This window comes from Oreochromis niloticus, linkage group LG16 (genome assembly GCF_001858045.2).
Source record: "Oreochromis niloticus isolate F11D_XX linkage group LG16, O_niloticus_UMD_NMBU, whole genome shotgun sequence".
In the NCBI taxonomy this organism is placed as follows: Eukaryota; Metazoa; Chordata; class Actinopteri; order Cichliformes; family Cichlidae; genus Oreochromis; species Oreochromis niloticus.
This window is the reverse complement of record NC_031987.2, coordinates 3,143,051-3,159,822: the sequence shown is the minus strand read 5'-3', so window position 1 is coordinate 3,159,822 and position 16,772 is coordinate 3,143,051. Positions and strand designations below refer to the sequence as shown.

The 16,772-nt window shown below is 39.3% G+C and overlaps 1 protein-coding gene across 2 annotated transcripts in view; it reads right to left on the bottom strand.

Annotated features, from left to right (window-relative positions):
- The window catches only part of pth2ra (parathyroid hormone 2 receptor a), a 70,197-nt gene extending 58,767 nt beyond the window's left edge, over positions 1–11,430 (bottom strand). For both annotated transcript variants that reach the window (XM_025903969.1, XM_019353437.2), the window contains exons 1-2: positions 10,843–11,430; positions 3,207–3,312 (exon numbers count right to left, since the gene is read on the bottom strand). In XM_025903969.1, the coding sequence (XP_025759754.1) occupies positions 3,207–3,312; positions 10,843–10,929 (193 nt within the window). In that variant the 5' untranslated portion in view covers positions 10,930–11,430. The remainder of the gene's footprint in view (positions 1–3,206; positions 3,313–10,842) is intronic.
- Positions 11,431–16,772: the final 5,342 nt, after the last annotated feature.

Genomic DNA, 16,772 nt, shown 5'->3' with positions numbered 1-16,772 from the left:
CTCTTGATAATATTCAATTGAAACTGTGCACAGCATTGTGCAACTGGGGAAATACAGTAAATCAAACATTTTACAGCAAACATAACTTAGACAGTAAACCTTACTGCAGTAGTTATGAAACAAAAAAAACCTGAAAAACAGACACTGCTGCATATCAATCATTGATATCTAGACGCTCCCGTCTGTCTGCCCACATATTTGCATCAACATCACAGCGAATGTCAGCTCTATCGTTGCATCGGGGAAAGTATCTTCTGGAGTGTCGAATCCACCCTCTGCAGGACTCTGCTGTGATGTCATCACAAGCTTTTGTAGATTCAGTATGCACCTCATGCCAATCCTGTCTGTTGGTTTACATTATATATATACTTGTAGAGTAGGGGATACTGTAACGCGATTCACCTGTGACTGGGTAGAAGAGGCTTTTCATTGGTTGCAAGTAAGAGTAACACGCACCAATTTTCATTAGTGTGAGATAAGGTTCACCTGAGAAAAGTAATTTATGGAGATTTTCATGGAAACTCCTTAAAAATAGGGTTTTCAAGATGGGTGTACAAATTGTTTGACAAGATGTTCAACAATTTTGAGTGCACTGACACAAGCAATGACATGAAGACTATTAGTTGTATGGACAATGACTATTCAGCCGGTACAAGTATAAATAATTGTGACATTCATGATAAAAGCAAGGAGATAGTGATGAATAGCAAGTCACAAGTGACCATTCTTTAGATATTTGTACTTACTCAACTGCATTTGCCTTTGGACGAAATGAACATGAAACCGCCACAAGGTTGTGCCAAAACGACTACATGTTGTGGAGGTTGAACTAACTATTGTGCAAAGTTTAATTCTGTTGTGAGAAATGCACCAAAGCAACTGAGAAAAACTGTAAAGTGGTTCTAAAGGCAAAAGTGGGTCCAGCCTGGTACTAACAGGGTGTACCTAATGAAATGACTGCTGATTGTAGCCATAAGGCTCAAAAGAAAACCATTAAATGAACACTTGATCATCTAAACTTTTAACGTTGGTGTGATTTTTGAATCCACACCTCAAAGGGTTGATGGTTTCAGCTTCCACTGACTGCTGTTGTGTCATTTTGTTCTAATCAAATTACAGACACGAGTCGAGGTTTGCAGCTCGAACGTTTCAGTCGTCATCACCTGATGTGTGATTTAAGAGTTCCTGTAATATTTTTGAGCTGTATAATTTCAATTACAGTCACTGAGCCTGGATTCAACTCAAACTATTCAGTCTTGCTTTTTTAATGACATCTAATTACTGCCTCAGCAGGCAAAATGTGAACACTAAGTTTTTCCAAACATCCTTTCAACAGGAAACAAAATCTGTGACTTGTTTATTCAGCGAGTAGCCAAAAAAACAGAACACCGCATTCACTGACCATCCTTCAATAAAAGCCACTTACACGTTTAATTGCTATTTAGATCTGAAAGGAAATAGATGGAACAACACTTTCTGAATGTGTTAGAAGGCAAAAGGTTTAATGGCAGCTCCTGACATCACAGGGAGGCGTGAGACGAAATCATTTAGATATGGGGATAATGGTGCATATTATAAACGACATCAATTAAAGCCAAAGGGAAGAATTTGACACAAAGCCAGATGCGGGAATCAACCAGGACATCAGAAAGTCTGCTGATGTTTCTGTTAGAGCCTAAATCACACTGGCTGAAATAACATTACAGGAGTCAGGCATTAATCTAACACCTTCAGATCTGCCTCATCTGCATTGAAAACTATATTTTCACTCATATCTCAAGATGTCACGTAATACGGGTGACGCGAGATATAAAAGCAAAACTATATGAAAGTTGATTTGGGATGTTGAAGAGCTCTGTGTGCGTGCACCTCAACACAATCTGAGACTGTTGTGCCCTCTGATTTACATTCTGGATCAATGTCCGTGCAAAAGGGTGAAGACGAGCCTGAAATACTGAAAAAGGCTCCCTACACAGCAGCTTTACTTCCTGTGTATGTGTCTTGTAATGTGCAATATTAAAAGACACAGTCATACTCTTCTGTTTCATTGAAATAGCAGCTCTGTGGAACAGAAATAGTCTGAGCCCAGTGCTAAACATCTGGGGCAATAAATCAATGTCAGCCCACAGGACCTATAGGAGAGATACCTATAGGACAGACTCGGGGCACACTCACAGCTGCTGTTGGTGACATTAACAAAAAGAAAAGAGTTCTTTCAAGAAACTATTTAAAATCAGCTGTTTAATATTTTATGTATTCTGGAAGACAAGACCAACTGTCCATCAGTGATTATGCACCTGCCACCTGGAAAATAAAGAGATAAAAAGCACAAAAGCATCCAGAGAGAGAAAGTTACACCCTGCACTCTGCCCAGGTCTAGTGCTGAAGGCTGTGGGGTAAGCTGCACCCACTTCTGATGGAGCATGCTGGCTCATTTGTTGCTGCAGCTCTGATTTCAAATTGATTCCAAACATGTGGTCTTTTAATTGAAATTACTCATTAAAGAGCACAGAAATGTTAGCCTCTATTATTCTGTTAAATACTTGCATAATCACTGGTTATGAAAGTTGAACAGATGAGATTTTCACGTTTAAAACATAAGATTATATAAATAATTGATCTATATATAATAAAGGACAAATGTCCTTGAAACATCCTTTGATTTTCCCAATTTTATTTCTTATCAGATCTGCAAAGTTGAATTAAATGCAAACAGATCTTACAACAGATTATCACATATGTAGCAAAAAATTTTATGTTATGGACTGTTTGAGCACATCCCCCTTTTTACCGTTTGCCAACACAACCCCGGTTACAGAAGCCACAGGTTGTGCTTTAAATCCTGGGTTTAGGTTGTAAGAATCACTTTTAGATACTTCAATTTTTTGCAAGCAGAAGTGGAAGCTCCATATACAAATACGACTCCCTCCTTTCTGCTCTAAGTGCACTGAGCATCCTTAATTGAGATAAGGAGTGCAGAAGAGTTTGTGGTCACATCAAATATTGATTTCCTTTTGTTTTAATTTTCCCTGATTACTGACAGTTGGAAAAATATGTTTAATCAAAAGTATTGATTCCATTATTTTTGGAATGGTCCTAATTTTTCCCTCATCATACAATTTAAAGTGTTGATGTTTCAGCTAAGCTCAAATGTGCAGAGTTGTGTGTTGTTTTGCAGCGTGCGTATCTGCGTGTATGGTTTGTACCTGTGGTTCCTGGTTCAGTGTTGGAGAGATTCTGGTAGCACTGCATTTTGATTTCATACAGGATGTACATCTGCTCCTGTGCAGAGAGCGGCCCATCAAACCCCATCTGTGGAGCACAGCAAACACGATCAGATCTTTGACCCTGTGCATACATGACTGTAAGTCACCATTTCCTGAAAATTCAACAACACTGGGAACATCTTGCTGCCTGCTCTGGGCCAGACCTGCTCTGCCCCAGGTCTTTGATTTTAAGATAATCTTGATTTGAATATATGTAAAATTATGTGAATTTTAACATTAAGAACATATTGATGACAGGACAGCGATTATACTTATATACTGAGTGTAGTTGCCGAACTTTTTCATTACAGATCAACTACAGGAATACAAATGAATTATTATTATTATTATGTGGGTGATGTGCAGGGTGCTGTTTATAGGAGTTTTTTTTATTTGTTAGTCAGGTTTTTGTTGTTGTTGTTGTTCTCCATGAAAATAAGTGAACCAGAGTGGCTCCAAATACTCGTTAGCGTATTGATTGTATTTTACTGCTGTTTAGTTCAAGTTCATAATTACTCTTTAAACAAGGTCAGAACCTAGACGTATAACGAAAACCTTTCGGAGAATATTTTAATCTCCTTTTCTAAAAAAAATGAATATGTCCAATGTTCTCAGTCTCATGTTTCCCCTGGTTTACATTGTTTTGTTTGACTGGAGATCCAGTCAAAGGCAACAAACAGTTTAACATGCAAGAACTTCAGTTATTGTTATTTGGCCAGCTGTAACCATTTAACTTCAATATTAAAAAAAAAAAAAAATTACGTCAAATTTAAGAAATTATAAATATTCTGCCACAGTAGATTTCTATTTATCAGAAGAAGAAAACAATCTACTTTGGCTTTCCTGTCATCTGCATTGCGTCACCAATATTTTAACCAGATCTGCAAATCAAGGATGAAGGCGGCTGTTACATTTACCAAGTGAAGCTCTAGTATAATGGGCCACATGTTCTAACATGGGAATGATGCAGAAAATAATGGGCAGATTAGTCTATAGAGCTTGAAAAAAAAAGAGTCTGGACTTGTTTAAGTTTCCTTGAAGACGTTTCACCTCTCACCCTAGAAGCTTCTTTAGTTCTAAGAGCCCCAGATTTTAAACCTATGGGAGTGTCTCCCAGGATGGACATGGACCCCCTATTGGTCCTCTACCTAATGCCACAAGCCAATGTGTGAAAACAGGTGTGGGTCACAATCAGCCATTGTGAAAACTAGCCCCACCCTATCATGTGATTTTCTGAGGTCAAATGGCCCAGGATGTGAGTGGGCGTTAAGGCGTCTGGGAAGGATCTCAGAACTGGATCATAGATGGCAGATTAGGGCTTTCAGGCCATCCAGCTCTTAATGTTCTTAATTAATAGTTAATGAATAACTAATAGTTTTAAACCGCATCGATTTTATGGAAATAAAAATAAATTATATTTTTATTATTATTAAGTTAAAGGAAATTATGAGTAAACCAAACTTTAATTTTAACTAAACAATCAGAAAGAGACATGGTGGGAGAAAAGCAGTGGGTTTGGAAGATAAATAGAACTGAGTGTCATCTGCGTAACAGTGAAACTGAACGTTATATCTCATTCAAATATTGCAGAGAGGCAGGAGAAAAATAATGAAGAGCAAAGACCCCGGGACAGAGCTTCGAGGCACACCACAATAATTTGAATTATACTGATAAATACGTGTATTTAGTTGCACAAACTGAAGAGCTGGAGAGGTACGAGGTAAACCATGTGAGTGCTATACTGTTTATGCCATTAGAGACTAATCTATAGCGGACGGTGTGGTGGGAGAATGTATCGAAAGCTGCAATAAGACCAAGAAAACTTAGATCAGTGATGAGAGCAAAATCATCTGCAAGCAAAAGATCATTTGTCATTTTCACAAGAGCTGTGTCTTTATTATGGAACAAATAGAAACTAGACTGAAACTGTTCATATAAATTATGTCCAGTAAGGTGTTTATGAACCCGTAAAGCAACAGTTTTTTAAAGAATTGTGGAATAAAAAAGGCAAATTCAAAACCGGTCTGAAATGATTTAGATTGCTAGATTCTAAAACTGTTTTGTTTTGTTTTTGAAATTGGAGATATTTTAAGAGTAAAGCAAACAATAAGGAAAGAATATACAATATTACTGATACTGTACGAGAGCCAAAAGAGGTCAGAGACAGTTTAACAAGATTAGTGAGCAGTGGGTCAAGTTAGTGCTGATGATAGAGGAGACCCAACCCTGCAGACCTAGTGTGGGGAGACTTTTGGGTGACATCTCCTCTTCTCATGGCGAGTCCTCGATTCAATTTTAGCCTCACTTTCATCAAGAATTTAAAGCAGATTTTTTGTGGTGCATAAATTCTTGGAGACGAGCAGTAATGCAGATTCACTCTTCAGCTACTCACACGTTGCCAAAAGTTTAGGCCTTGCATATTTATACATTTAACACTTGGCATGAATGAAAATGAAAAATATATAAAGAACGTTCTGGTGAGATTATTACACTGAGAGAACGACTTACACTTCAATCGCCCTTTTTTAACACTGCTTTTCCTAATTTATTTAAATGATTTCTTTCTGTATAAGTGAAAATGACTGAGATAACAAATTTATTAGTGTTTTTTAATGTAAAACATTTGCATTCCTTCTTCTTTTCTTTTGCTCTCTTTCCGCCACAGACTTTTTCTTTATGCAAATCCAACACGCTTTCCATTTTGAGACTGATACAGAAAACATACATGTGACCTGGTAAGATTGCTGTCACGATTCTTCCCCAAACGTGACCAGGATTGTTATTCAGACATCACACTCACATGTCAAACTGCTATCAGATTTGCATAACAGGGTGCATGTCTGGAAGTGGCTTAATATTTGTCCCTGGGGTGCGTAACTGTCCTTACAAATTTTACTTCAGTCGATCCAGTCGAGGCTGTGGTATTATAGTTTGGACCAAAGTGAAGAAGTGACCAAAGAGAGAGAGCTGTCTCTGAAGTGATGCTTCTGACATGACTAAAACAGGCATATCACTCACATATATTTCCTAAAAGCATCTTTTAAAACCCTGACATGAGTTTTGATTGACTTCTTATACGAGTCTGAGCAAAAAGAAAAATCGATTTTTGCCTTTATTTACTTTTATATTAACAGCTTGCTTTATTCCTCAAAACGTAAGAAAAGGTCCTGTATCAGTGGGTTCCAGACATTATTTCAGTGATTTTCTTTTTTTGTTTGTTTGTTTCTGTTGGCTTCTTTTCACATTGATTTCCATACATTTCACTTCCAGTTAATGTCTCATTTCCACTCTCATAATTTGCTTCACTTCTTACAGAAATCTAAGACCTCTCAGACGTACTCCTCAAACTTTTAACATCCTTTTATGTGATTATTCCAGTTTTCCAAACCCAAGCCTGACATTCACTGAAAATCTGAAAAAAAGACGTCATTACAGCTTTAAGCCATCTCACAGCCTGTCCAGGAAAATAACAGTGTGGTTATTGTACCATGTCAAGCTTACAGACCCATGTACAATCATATATCCAACAGACCATTAAGCAGAAGAGTCAAACAGAGTTAATATTCTTTGTAGATCATGTTTAAGATGTCTGTGTTTCAGATTTGAAGCCTTAACATTTCCCAGTAGAGTTAATTATAGTTAACATACTTTCAGAAATATGTTACAGCTGCATCTGGAGTGTGGTAGGAAACTTGGACTTACTCTTGATATATGCATGTATAAATTAAAGGTACTGGAGGAGCCAACCAATCAACTCTCAGCAGCGTTATAATGCTGAGTTAACACAAAGCATTTGGTAGAAGCTTAAGAAGGATTCCCACCATGTTTATCTACTAAATTTTAACAACTTGTACATTAAGTACAAATTGGGGCAGGTTAAAAATTATAAGCTAGAATATTTAAAACCTAAACAACAGTCTTGACTTTGCAGCCATTGTTCCCAGACCATTATTGTAAATCAAATTACATGTAGTTGCAAGAAAAACCTCTCGAGCTGTAACTGGTCATCTAAAGCATCTGGAGCATCTGGAGCCTACATAATTGATCATTTGCATTTATATTTGTCTACTGGTGCAACAAACTGAGCCAATCATGTCGAACTATATCCAGCAGCAGTTACTTTTACTTAAAGGCTGGAAAAGGAAGAAATTACAAGCAACTACATGGGGAGGTCAATACAGCATAGTATTGCAATATGTTGTGCGCCAATATTGTATCGATACAGGAACATGAAATATTCAAATTTAATTTAAAAAACTGAAATACTTGAACCATAAATACCATGAACAAGAGAGCTCATGTCGCCTGATAGGAGGCAACCGAAACAGGTCTCTCTTATAAATAACACATTAAGTCTCAATGGGATTACTTTTATCAAGGTAAATTTATATAAATAAAGGTTAAATTAAAAAACATTCTGCAGGTTTGGACTGAGTGCAGCCACTCTATGAGAGGTTGGTGAAGGTTTGCAAATAATTGCTATCTAATTTAGCAATGCCAGTAGAACAGGAAGGTTGCTGTAGACAGAAACATGTGACTTACAATGATTTATCACAGTTAACTGCTGTATTTTCAGAGAAATATTGCATTTAATTACCAAATTGAACCCATTCAGATGCAGACAGAATCCATCTTACAGCAGCATTTGTGGCATTTTCGCCACATTTCTTCTTTTTGCGGCAAAAAAAATAACTGAAGAGACAAAACTTACAGATACTATTGGATAAAACAGATACTGAAAAAGTTTAACTTTGAGTTCATAATTTGGTGATAAATCACTATATATATTTTTTTATTGCAACACTCGGCATATCACAAAATGCTAAATAATTGCAATAATATCATATCATGCAGTGTCTGGTAAAGCCCACCTCTGGTATCTACACGTGGATGACCAAATGGCACATGTCTGCTGAAAGCTGACCAGTTTATCAGCAGGCTGACATTATCAGCTGTTTTGCTGTTGCACATGTTGTCCACCAGAGGGCACACCTATTTTGAACCACAAAATGATAACAAAATGTGTGTTACATCTGTTGGAAAAGAAAAAAGTGTATTTAACATCACCAGAGATCAGTATTGTTCTTAAAAATCCTATGCCATCAGGCTCTACGGTCAGGGTGGGTGTTCAGTTTTCCCTTCTGGTTGCGGCCCGCCACGGCTGTCCCAGTTTCTAATGCAGCACCTTGGGGAAAATTAATTGCCTGCTCTGCCGGATATAAACAGCGCTACAAATAACGCTTGAGTCATAGGTGTAGATAATCACAGTGTTGGTGGAGAAAGTGAATCCCTACAATGAATAACTGGTTAAAACTCTTCTAGCAGCAATAACCTCAAAAAAGCACTTCCGGTTGTAGCGGCTTATACCTTCAAAACCTTTTAGAGCCATTTAGGACCATAACTGCTTCAACAAGGCTCAGGTGGGGATTATTCTCTTGACGTCATTTGACAGTATCTCTACATCTATTCTATTTCTTGTACAAGCAGCTCTCCTGATACTTAAAGCCCTTACCCAACCCTTCTTTTTTCACCTTAGAGAATAATATGTCCTGTGTTGCAGTTGAATCATCTTAACTGGGCCCCGGTTTTGTCAAAGGTAGCCACAGTACTAAATCAGCTCCCATTTATAAATAGAAGGTGTCTGTATCCCACACCTGAAGGCTTGTTCCATTAATTGGACTCCAGATTTACGCCTTCCTGAGCCAAACAACCCAGCCTAAGCCCAGCCATCTCACTGAGGGTGGTTGGTTGGTACACAGCAGATGTTTGACTTTCAGTCTTGGGATAAATAATTATAGTGCCAGGCATCAGAATCAATTCATTAAGTATATTTAAACCCCTGAAACTTCCTTCGTGGATCGTTTGTTAGATGCAGAAAGAAGCTCTCTTCTTTATTTCATACCCTAAAACTTCCCAGCGTGTCAGTGTGTTATTTTTAAAACTAAGGTAAACTGAAGCTGCTGTTTAATATGTGCACGCATTATTTGATGTTGCAAATCAGGCTGACGTGTTCATCACTGACTCAGAGTTCAGCCAGTGAGCCTTGGTGGGCTTTACCTAATCCGACTCCAGACTCTGAATTAATCCCCGCAATTTGTCCAACAATACCAACAGATCTGATGTTGAACCCGCTGATGAAAGTTTAAGTAAAGGTTAATCTGTGGGATTAAGAGTGAAAGGTGTTATCTTCACACATCTTTGTCTTAGCCAGCTAAATATCTCTCTTCATAAAAAAAATGCATGTCGACCTGATGGCAGACATGGATGAAATTAAAGCAGCTGTGCAGGAGGAGGATTGCACTTCACTTGCAAACTGAAGCAAACACTTGAGTCTGATTAGCAGGCAACAGCTTTACCTGGAAAATGTATAAAAAACAGCTTTAATCTGACAAATAACAGAAGGATTAGCATCTGTCAGTGAAGCAAAAACATACAATCCCAACTTTCACTGATTCATATTTCAGGTTCAGAAAACAAACAACATTTGAATCTACCATATGGCCGGCACTATTCATTATTCCATTGTTGCTATTTGATATTCATATTATGAAATGATGCCTTGGCATCAGAAATGTTAATTTCTGGTTTTTACATACACTCAGATCCTTCATCATCACAGAGGATCCAGTGCTGGAGCCGCTGTCCGTGGTGCTGTTAATGCAGGAACGCTCTCCTGCCCTCAACATGCTGCAGCTTATGCTTCACTATAAACAACTGAGACTCATCAGTGACTAATAGTACATCAAGTCTGGTGATTCATGTGTCAATTTTTTACTCAGCCCAGCTTCGAGTTACATGCAAAATACTCTATTCACATACATCATCTTATTTTAAAAAAAAAACAACAAAAAAAAACCAATTTAAGACAAATAATCTAAACTCCAACATACTGCTCTTGTTCCTAGGAAGCATTCGGTTTGGTTTTGCTCCATTACTTTAAAAGTGATGCTTAACAAACCCATCACAATGTGATCTGAAAGGCAACTGATGTGGGCAAGCTGATGGTTATTTTAGAACACAAAACTTATCAGATGTGGAACAAACTGCTCCTGGCAAGTTAAGCTCATAACAAATGCATAGTGTCTATCTGCTGTGCTGGTATTGATATTGATTTTATGATGAAATGGGGAGTGCGCGTGCGTGCGTGCGTGTGTGTGTGTGTGGTCGCAAAGGTCTACAGCACAAAATAACAAAATATATGACTTATACACTTATACTGTTATATCTATCTATCTATCGCTCGTTGTTGACTCCTATCGTTAGTTACTATACACACACACAGACACAGACACACACACACAGACATTATATACACATATATATATATATAACAGAAAAATGCGCACATGCACTATACTTGCATGCATGGCTGGTGTTCTTTAGATTGCTTGCTGTGTCTGCACACAGGGGAAATGATGCATAGTGCTGGTCTAACATTATATAATGACAGTTTATATTCTCATGTTTCTGTTGAGCTTCTTTGGGCTCAATGGGGGAAACGATTGCTCAAAAATATGACTTCAGCAGCACAAAGATGCCGCGTGCTGTGGCGCGTGCAGAGCATAACGTTTCTTACCTGTGCGTCAACCGCAAGCCAACACAGGAAAAAGTTTGGGACTAATATCCATAAGAGAAAATTCATAGTTCGTCGATCTGCCTTCATCCCCGGCAGTGTGAAGACAACACCTGGTTTAAATAGTTAATTGTAAATCCTGTTTTCTTTCTTCACAGCGGAGCATTTCGGGAAAGTTTAACCCAAGTTGTGGTCAAAACCTGAGCCGTCCGCGCAGTGGAAACGACAGCGGTAGTGGACAAAATCCCACGTTTCCCCACTCGGGAAATCCTTTCGCGCACCCATGAATGTTTCCAGAAAGGACTCAGAAATCACCACGGAGTCATCCCGGGCATAATCCCGGAGGAGCGGTGCAGACACCCGAGATTCCCGTTAAGTCAGTGATGTGACGCTCAAGCACAACACGCAGCGCCCGACATGTGAGCCGTGGGGGGGGGGGAGGTGGGGTTCATGTACAAGTGGTGTCATTCTGAAACATCCTCTGTCGTAAACACGCGCAGCAAGGAGATGTTTTCCCTCTCCTCGCACACTGATTCAGTGCCCTGGGTAGGAGCAGGGCGCTGATTGCTTACAAGGGCGTGGGTTTGGTGTCAACACTGGGGGGCATTCATTAGGCGGGCAAACTTGAGATCCTCCCCCAGGAAACACCGAGCATTAAACAGGGAATGCTCTGCGTCACTTTGTGCCAGAATTTGGTCAAAAAGCTTAAATTCTGCAAAAATGCAGAAATATGGAAAACTGTTAAAATGACATTAGGTTAAAACAAGTACTCATGTAAGATAATGTATTATGTAAATACTACTGATGTATGGTTCACTCCATGTAAAATCCATAAATTCAGTATAACTTACTGCTATCATACAAAATTGTCATAATGCGTTTTTGGCTCGTTATTTATATTACAGACGCGCACACCAAATCCAAAAAATGGTGATGCTGTGTAAAATGTAAATAAAACATTTGCAAATATTATAAATCCATATTTTTTTCACATTAGAACACAGAAAACAATACCAATATTAGAACCGAGAAGAAGAAATTTTACTGTTTCGTTTAAAATATGAGCTCATTTTCAGTTTCACGCAGCAATACAGCTCAAACAAATTTCCAGGAAAGGCTGAAAAATAAAGGGTTAATCGGCAGCTACTAAATTATGAAAGAATTTCAAAAATAATGTTCACGGTGTAAAAATGTTAAAAATGTATGTAATATCAGAAAATCTGGAGAAATCTCTGTGCGCAAAGACACGACTGATGATTCTGTCATCAGCCTGAACCCTGACCTTAAAATACCACATTTTCTCAGTTTAAATATTTGATGTGTTCTCCATTTTCCACTGTGAATAAAACTCGGGATTGCGAGCAGATCATTGCAGATCATTATTTAAATTTTACACATCATGCCAACTTTTTTGGAATTGGTACTAGACTGACCCCGACGATAACTGCAGGGGTTCGGTGTGACAAGCCTTGTGTGTTCAACATAAATCATGACTGTGGGGAGGAAACAAACTAAAAACTTAATCTATAATTAGATCGCATCATATTTACAGTGATAAATGATAAATCAGGTCCTGGGATAACCTTAAACATACTTTGTTCTAACCCTGCAGTCATACCACTACATTTATCATCAAATTATGTGTTCTGTACAATCATGTATGTAGTATTTATATGTATTTAGAAATTATCAATATTTGAAATCTGTAATGCAAGTTTACCGAAAACAGGAACAGGCAGCATCAGGTGATCTTAATGATATTTAACTGGCAGCAACACTTCATAAAGAAACTCAAAACAATGTCTTGAGGCTAAGAACTTATTTGGATTTGAAGGGGGGAAAGAAATGTCTTTATATCTGATTTACGTGTGTGTGTGTGTGTGTGTGTGTGTGTGTGTGTGTTTCTACTATCCTGGTGGGGACCGCAACCTGACATTTACTATACTGGTGGGGACTTTCTGCACCGTGGGAACCCAAGTCCAGGTCCCCACGGGGTTGAAAGCAATTTTCACACTCAAAATGTGGTTTTAGTGTCAGGGTTACAATTAGGTTATGGTTAGGTTTAGGGTAAGGGTCAGGGTTAGGCATTCATTTTTGATGGTTAGGGTTAGGGTAAGCGGCTAGGGAAAGCATTATGTCAATGGGATGTCCCCACAAGGATAGCAAACCCGCACAAGTGTGTGTGTGTATGTGTGTGTTCTTTTTTGCCATAAAAAGAATCAGTGATTGTATAAGCTCACACTTTTTATTCATATTTTAAGTTGAGTACAAGTTGAGTTAAAAAAGTAAGAAAAAAAAACAGAACCGAAGAACAGAAGACCCACCGGTGTCAAACGCATCATTTCCTTTGTGAGTCACGTTAAAGATGTTTCATCATCAAACAAACAAACATCTAAACAAAAGTCGTCTGTCTGAATTTGAAATGTCTGAAAATCTGGCACATCTCAGTTTTAGTTTCATCACAAACTAAAGTAGCTTTTGTGTTTTACAGTGTGAGGAAAAGTAACACATACACCCATCAGGATTTATTACTCGTCTTTGTCCTGTCTCCCTCCCCTCACCCAACCGGTTGCAGCAGATGGCCCCGCCCCTCCCTGAGCCTCGTTCTGCTGGAGGGTTCTTCCTGTAAAAAGGGAGTTTTTCCTTCCCACTGTCGCCAAAGCATTTGCTCAAACGGGGTCATCTGATTGTTGAGTTTTCTCTGTTTTCTCTGTATTACTCTGGGTCTTTTAACTTAGAATATAAAGCACCTTGAGGTGACTGGGATTTGGCACTATATAAATAAAATTAAATGGAATGTACAGACCTCCCTCTCCCCAGACACCTAATCACTCCAGGGAGTCTGGGACGGATGGTTCGGATGCCCACACCGCCTCAGCTGGCTGCTTTTGATGTTGAGGAGTAGCAGCTGTTGAGCCTTCTCACAAAAGATGGAGCTACTCATTCTGTTAGTCACCACCCACAGTTCATGGTCATGAGGTGAGGGTGGGAATCTAGATGGGCCAGTAAATTAAAAGCTTTGCTTTCATGCTCAGCTCTCTCTCAAAGCATAACAGACTGTATAGCATGTGCATCACTCCACTCCTCCTCCCCTCCCACTCAGCTCTCCTCTCACTCAGACTAGACCCCCTAGATACTTACACCCCTCCACATGGGGCAGCTTCTCCTCAGCCTTTTGCATCTGAGAGCCTTAGCATCAGACTTGGAGGTGTTAGCTCCCATCTGTGTTCTCTCTACAACTGTACAGGGGCTGATACCCAATACTCACAAAGCACCAGAAATTACCAAAGAAACTGCATTGATTTAAAACGATTGTATCTATAAATTCAGGAAAAAACAGGAAAAAATATTCAAGGCAGTCGGCCCATTTTCCCATAGACGTCTGAGATGTATTACCGGTTTTGGCAACCAGAGGCGTCGGCCCCTATTGACTATAAATGCTGTTTTAACTCTTACTCCTATAAAGACAGCTATAATTTGACAACTTCCCCAGTAGCCTTAATGAAACCTCAGTATATATCAGTAAAGACGTGGTTTAATGACTATTGGAATAGTTTCTGGGGTTTTCAAGAGCAATTACCTTGGTAGAGACCTTCCTCACTAACTGCTGATGAACTATGACAATATGCACTCAGTTCTTAAAGGGGAGGGAGGGGAGGCTGTCCCAGAGGTCACTGGGCTGGCTTCACCTGAGCAGGTATGAAAAGTGAGGTCGCTCTGCAAGGAAGGTCGGTTTTGCTTGAAATAACAAAATGATATTATATTTGAATATGAAGGCTCCTAGCAGAACACATCTGTTCTTGAACAGTATTTGGGACGTTTGACATTAAAATATCTGCCTGTTGTTTTTTTTTACTGATATTTTTAAAAGAGAAAATCTTTTACTAAAAAGACTGCAAAGAAGGATGGACAACAGAATTTTATAGCTGTAAGAGATTTTTCAGCTCAGAGCCGGCTCTCAAGGTCTCTCTCATGAGTTTCTCTTATCTACTTTTAGGAAGAGAGACACTGGCCTTGCTTACACAACATTCCTCCTCTTTCTAATAGATTAAAGGTGACGGAGCTGTGTTAGCCCTCTGTGGACTGATGAGAAGACGTGAATAAAATGTAGACACGCACTCCAGTACACGACCTTCACAGCTAGTAGCCGCACGTAATACCAACACATGGGGTCATCTCTGTTCTCCTCGATGATGAGCTTTCTGCAGACCTGAATCTGCCGGGTGCCTTCAGACTTCAGGAGTGAATCCAGGCTGTGCAGGATGTCTTTCTGTTATCTGGCTTCACTTATCCTGTTAAAGCAATCAAATGTCAGTGAGCCAATCCAGGGGTTTCCCAGCGTAGCTACAGTGAAAACATCTGACCACTTTCAAACACGAACAAGTTTGCAGACAGCAGAGTGACCGAGCCAACAAGAATATGAGATAATGTGAGGCTGTACAGTAGCAGAGCGTTAAAGAGCTGTATGGATGTTGTTCAGCAGGACTGGAAACGACACACTGCATTATTAACATTTAGCCGATTTGCAGCCAGGAAAGAAAGCTGGAAAAAATGCTGACTCTGGAAGTTAGAAGTTGTCAGTATGACAGCTTTGTCAGTGAGACACAGGAGAACCTGATGGATTATAACTGTGATTCCATTACAATGATTTTCACATAGTTTCTATTCTCTGGTGACCTTAAACTGTCTGAGTGCATTAAAGGATACGGCCTCTGTGATTTGGATAAGTTCAAACCCTGCTCCCGTCTCCAGCCTCTGATCTGACAACATTTCTACAACAATGAGTGTTGCACAACCAAGTGTCTGGAGATTTTTTTAAGAAGTCTGTGCAACAATTTCTGTTTCATCACTTTCTAGCTCATGTTGAGCAGTGTCTGTCTTTCTGTCATATGTTGGCCGTGTGAGCTGATTATTATGGACCCAAATGCAAAGCACAGGAGGCAGGAGTCACATTCAATATGAGCGTTTAATGCTGATTAGTCCAAAAACACAGGAACAAACAGGAAATCGAGCAAAGGAACAAGGGGTGAGATAACAGGTGGATGCACAAGTGGAGACAACAGACACAAGGGCAGGGGAAATAAACTCAACAAGGTACAGAGAACAATCGTTACCAAAATAAAACAGGAAGACACAACCAAACAGGAAACTAAGAATCAACTCGACACAGAGGAGGACAAAGGATGAGCAGAGATGGGACAGAAGAGAAGGAAATGCAAAAGAGTATCGGGCTGGGTCTGTGACCCAGCGATGATGTTGAGTTCTAGGATTATTATTAGTTTGCCTCAAGTTTTAGTCTCGGTTATGTTTCCCCCATGCCTTCTGTGTTAGTTGTATTTCTTGTCTGCGTGTTTCATGATGTCAAGCCTGTGTTGTCATTTCTACGTCTCTCCACGTTTCCTCTTTTATTTATTTCGAAAGGCTTGTGTTGCTTTGTTCAGTGTGTTTAGTTTGACTCTTCCCCTGTGGCGTCGTTATGTCCATTTGTGTCAGCTGTTTCCCCGTGTGTGTCCCCTGATCACCTCCTGTGTGCATTTAGTCTCTGTGCTTTCATTCAGTCTTTGTCAGGACGTCTGTTCTCCTCCCTTCATGTCACGTCTAACGTTCAGGTACTTCATGTTTCGTGTTCATGTGTTTTCCCATAGTTTCCCGCATGCTCCTGCTCTGAATAATGTTCATGTCTTTTTCATAGTCATCAGTCTAGTTTTTCCCAGTTTAGGTTTCAGTTTTAGTCTTTGTCATTGTTCAATTTTGCCTTATTTTGTATTCATGTTTTTCGGCCCAAATAAACAGCTCGCTTTTTGTTATACTCTGTTTTTCTCTCGAGTCTTACCTCAAACACACCTGCCTGTCCAAACCATGACAAAGAGATTTAAACACAAACTGAGAGTCACATGAACTAAAACTAAAAGTAACTGACGACTCGACGTACG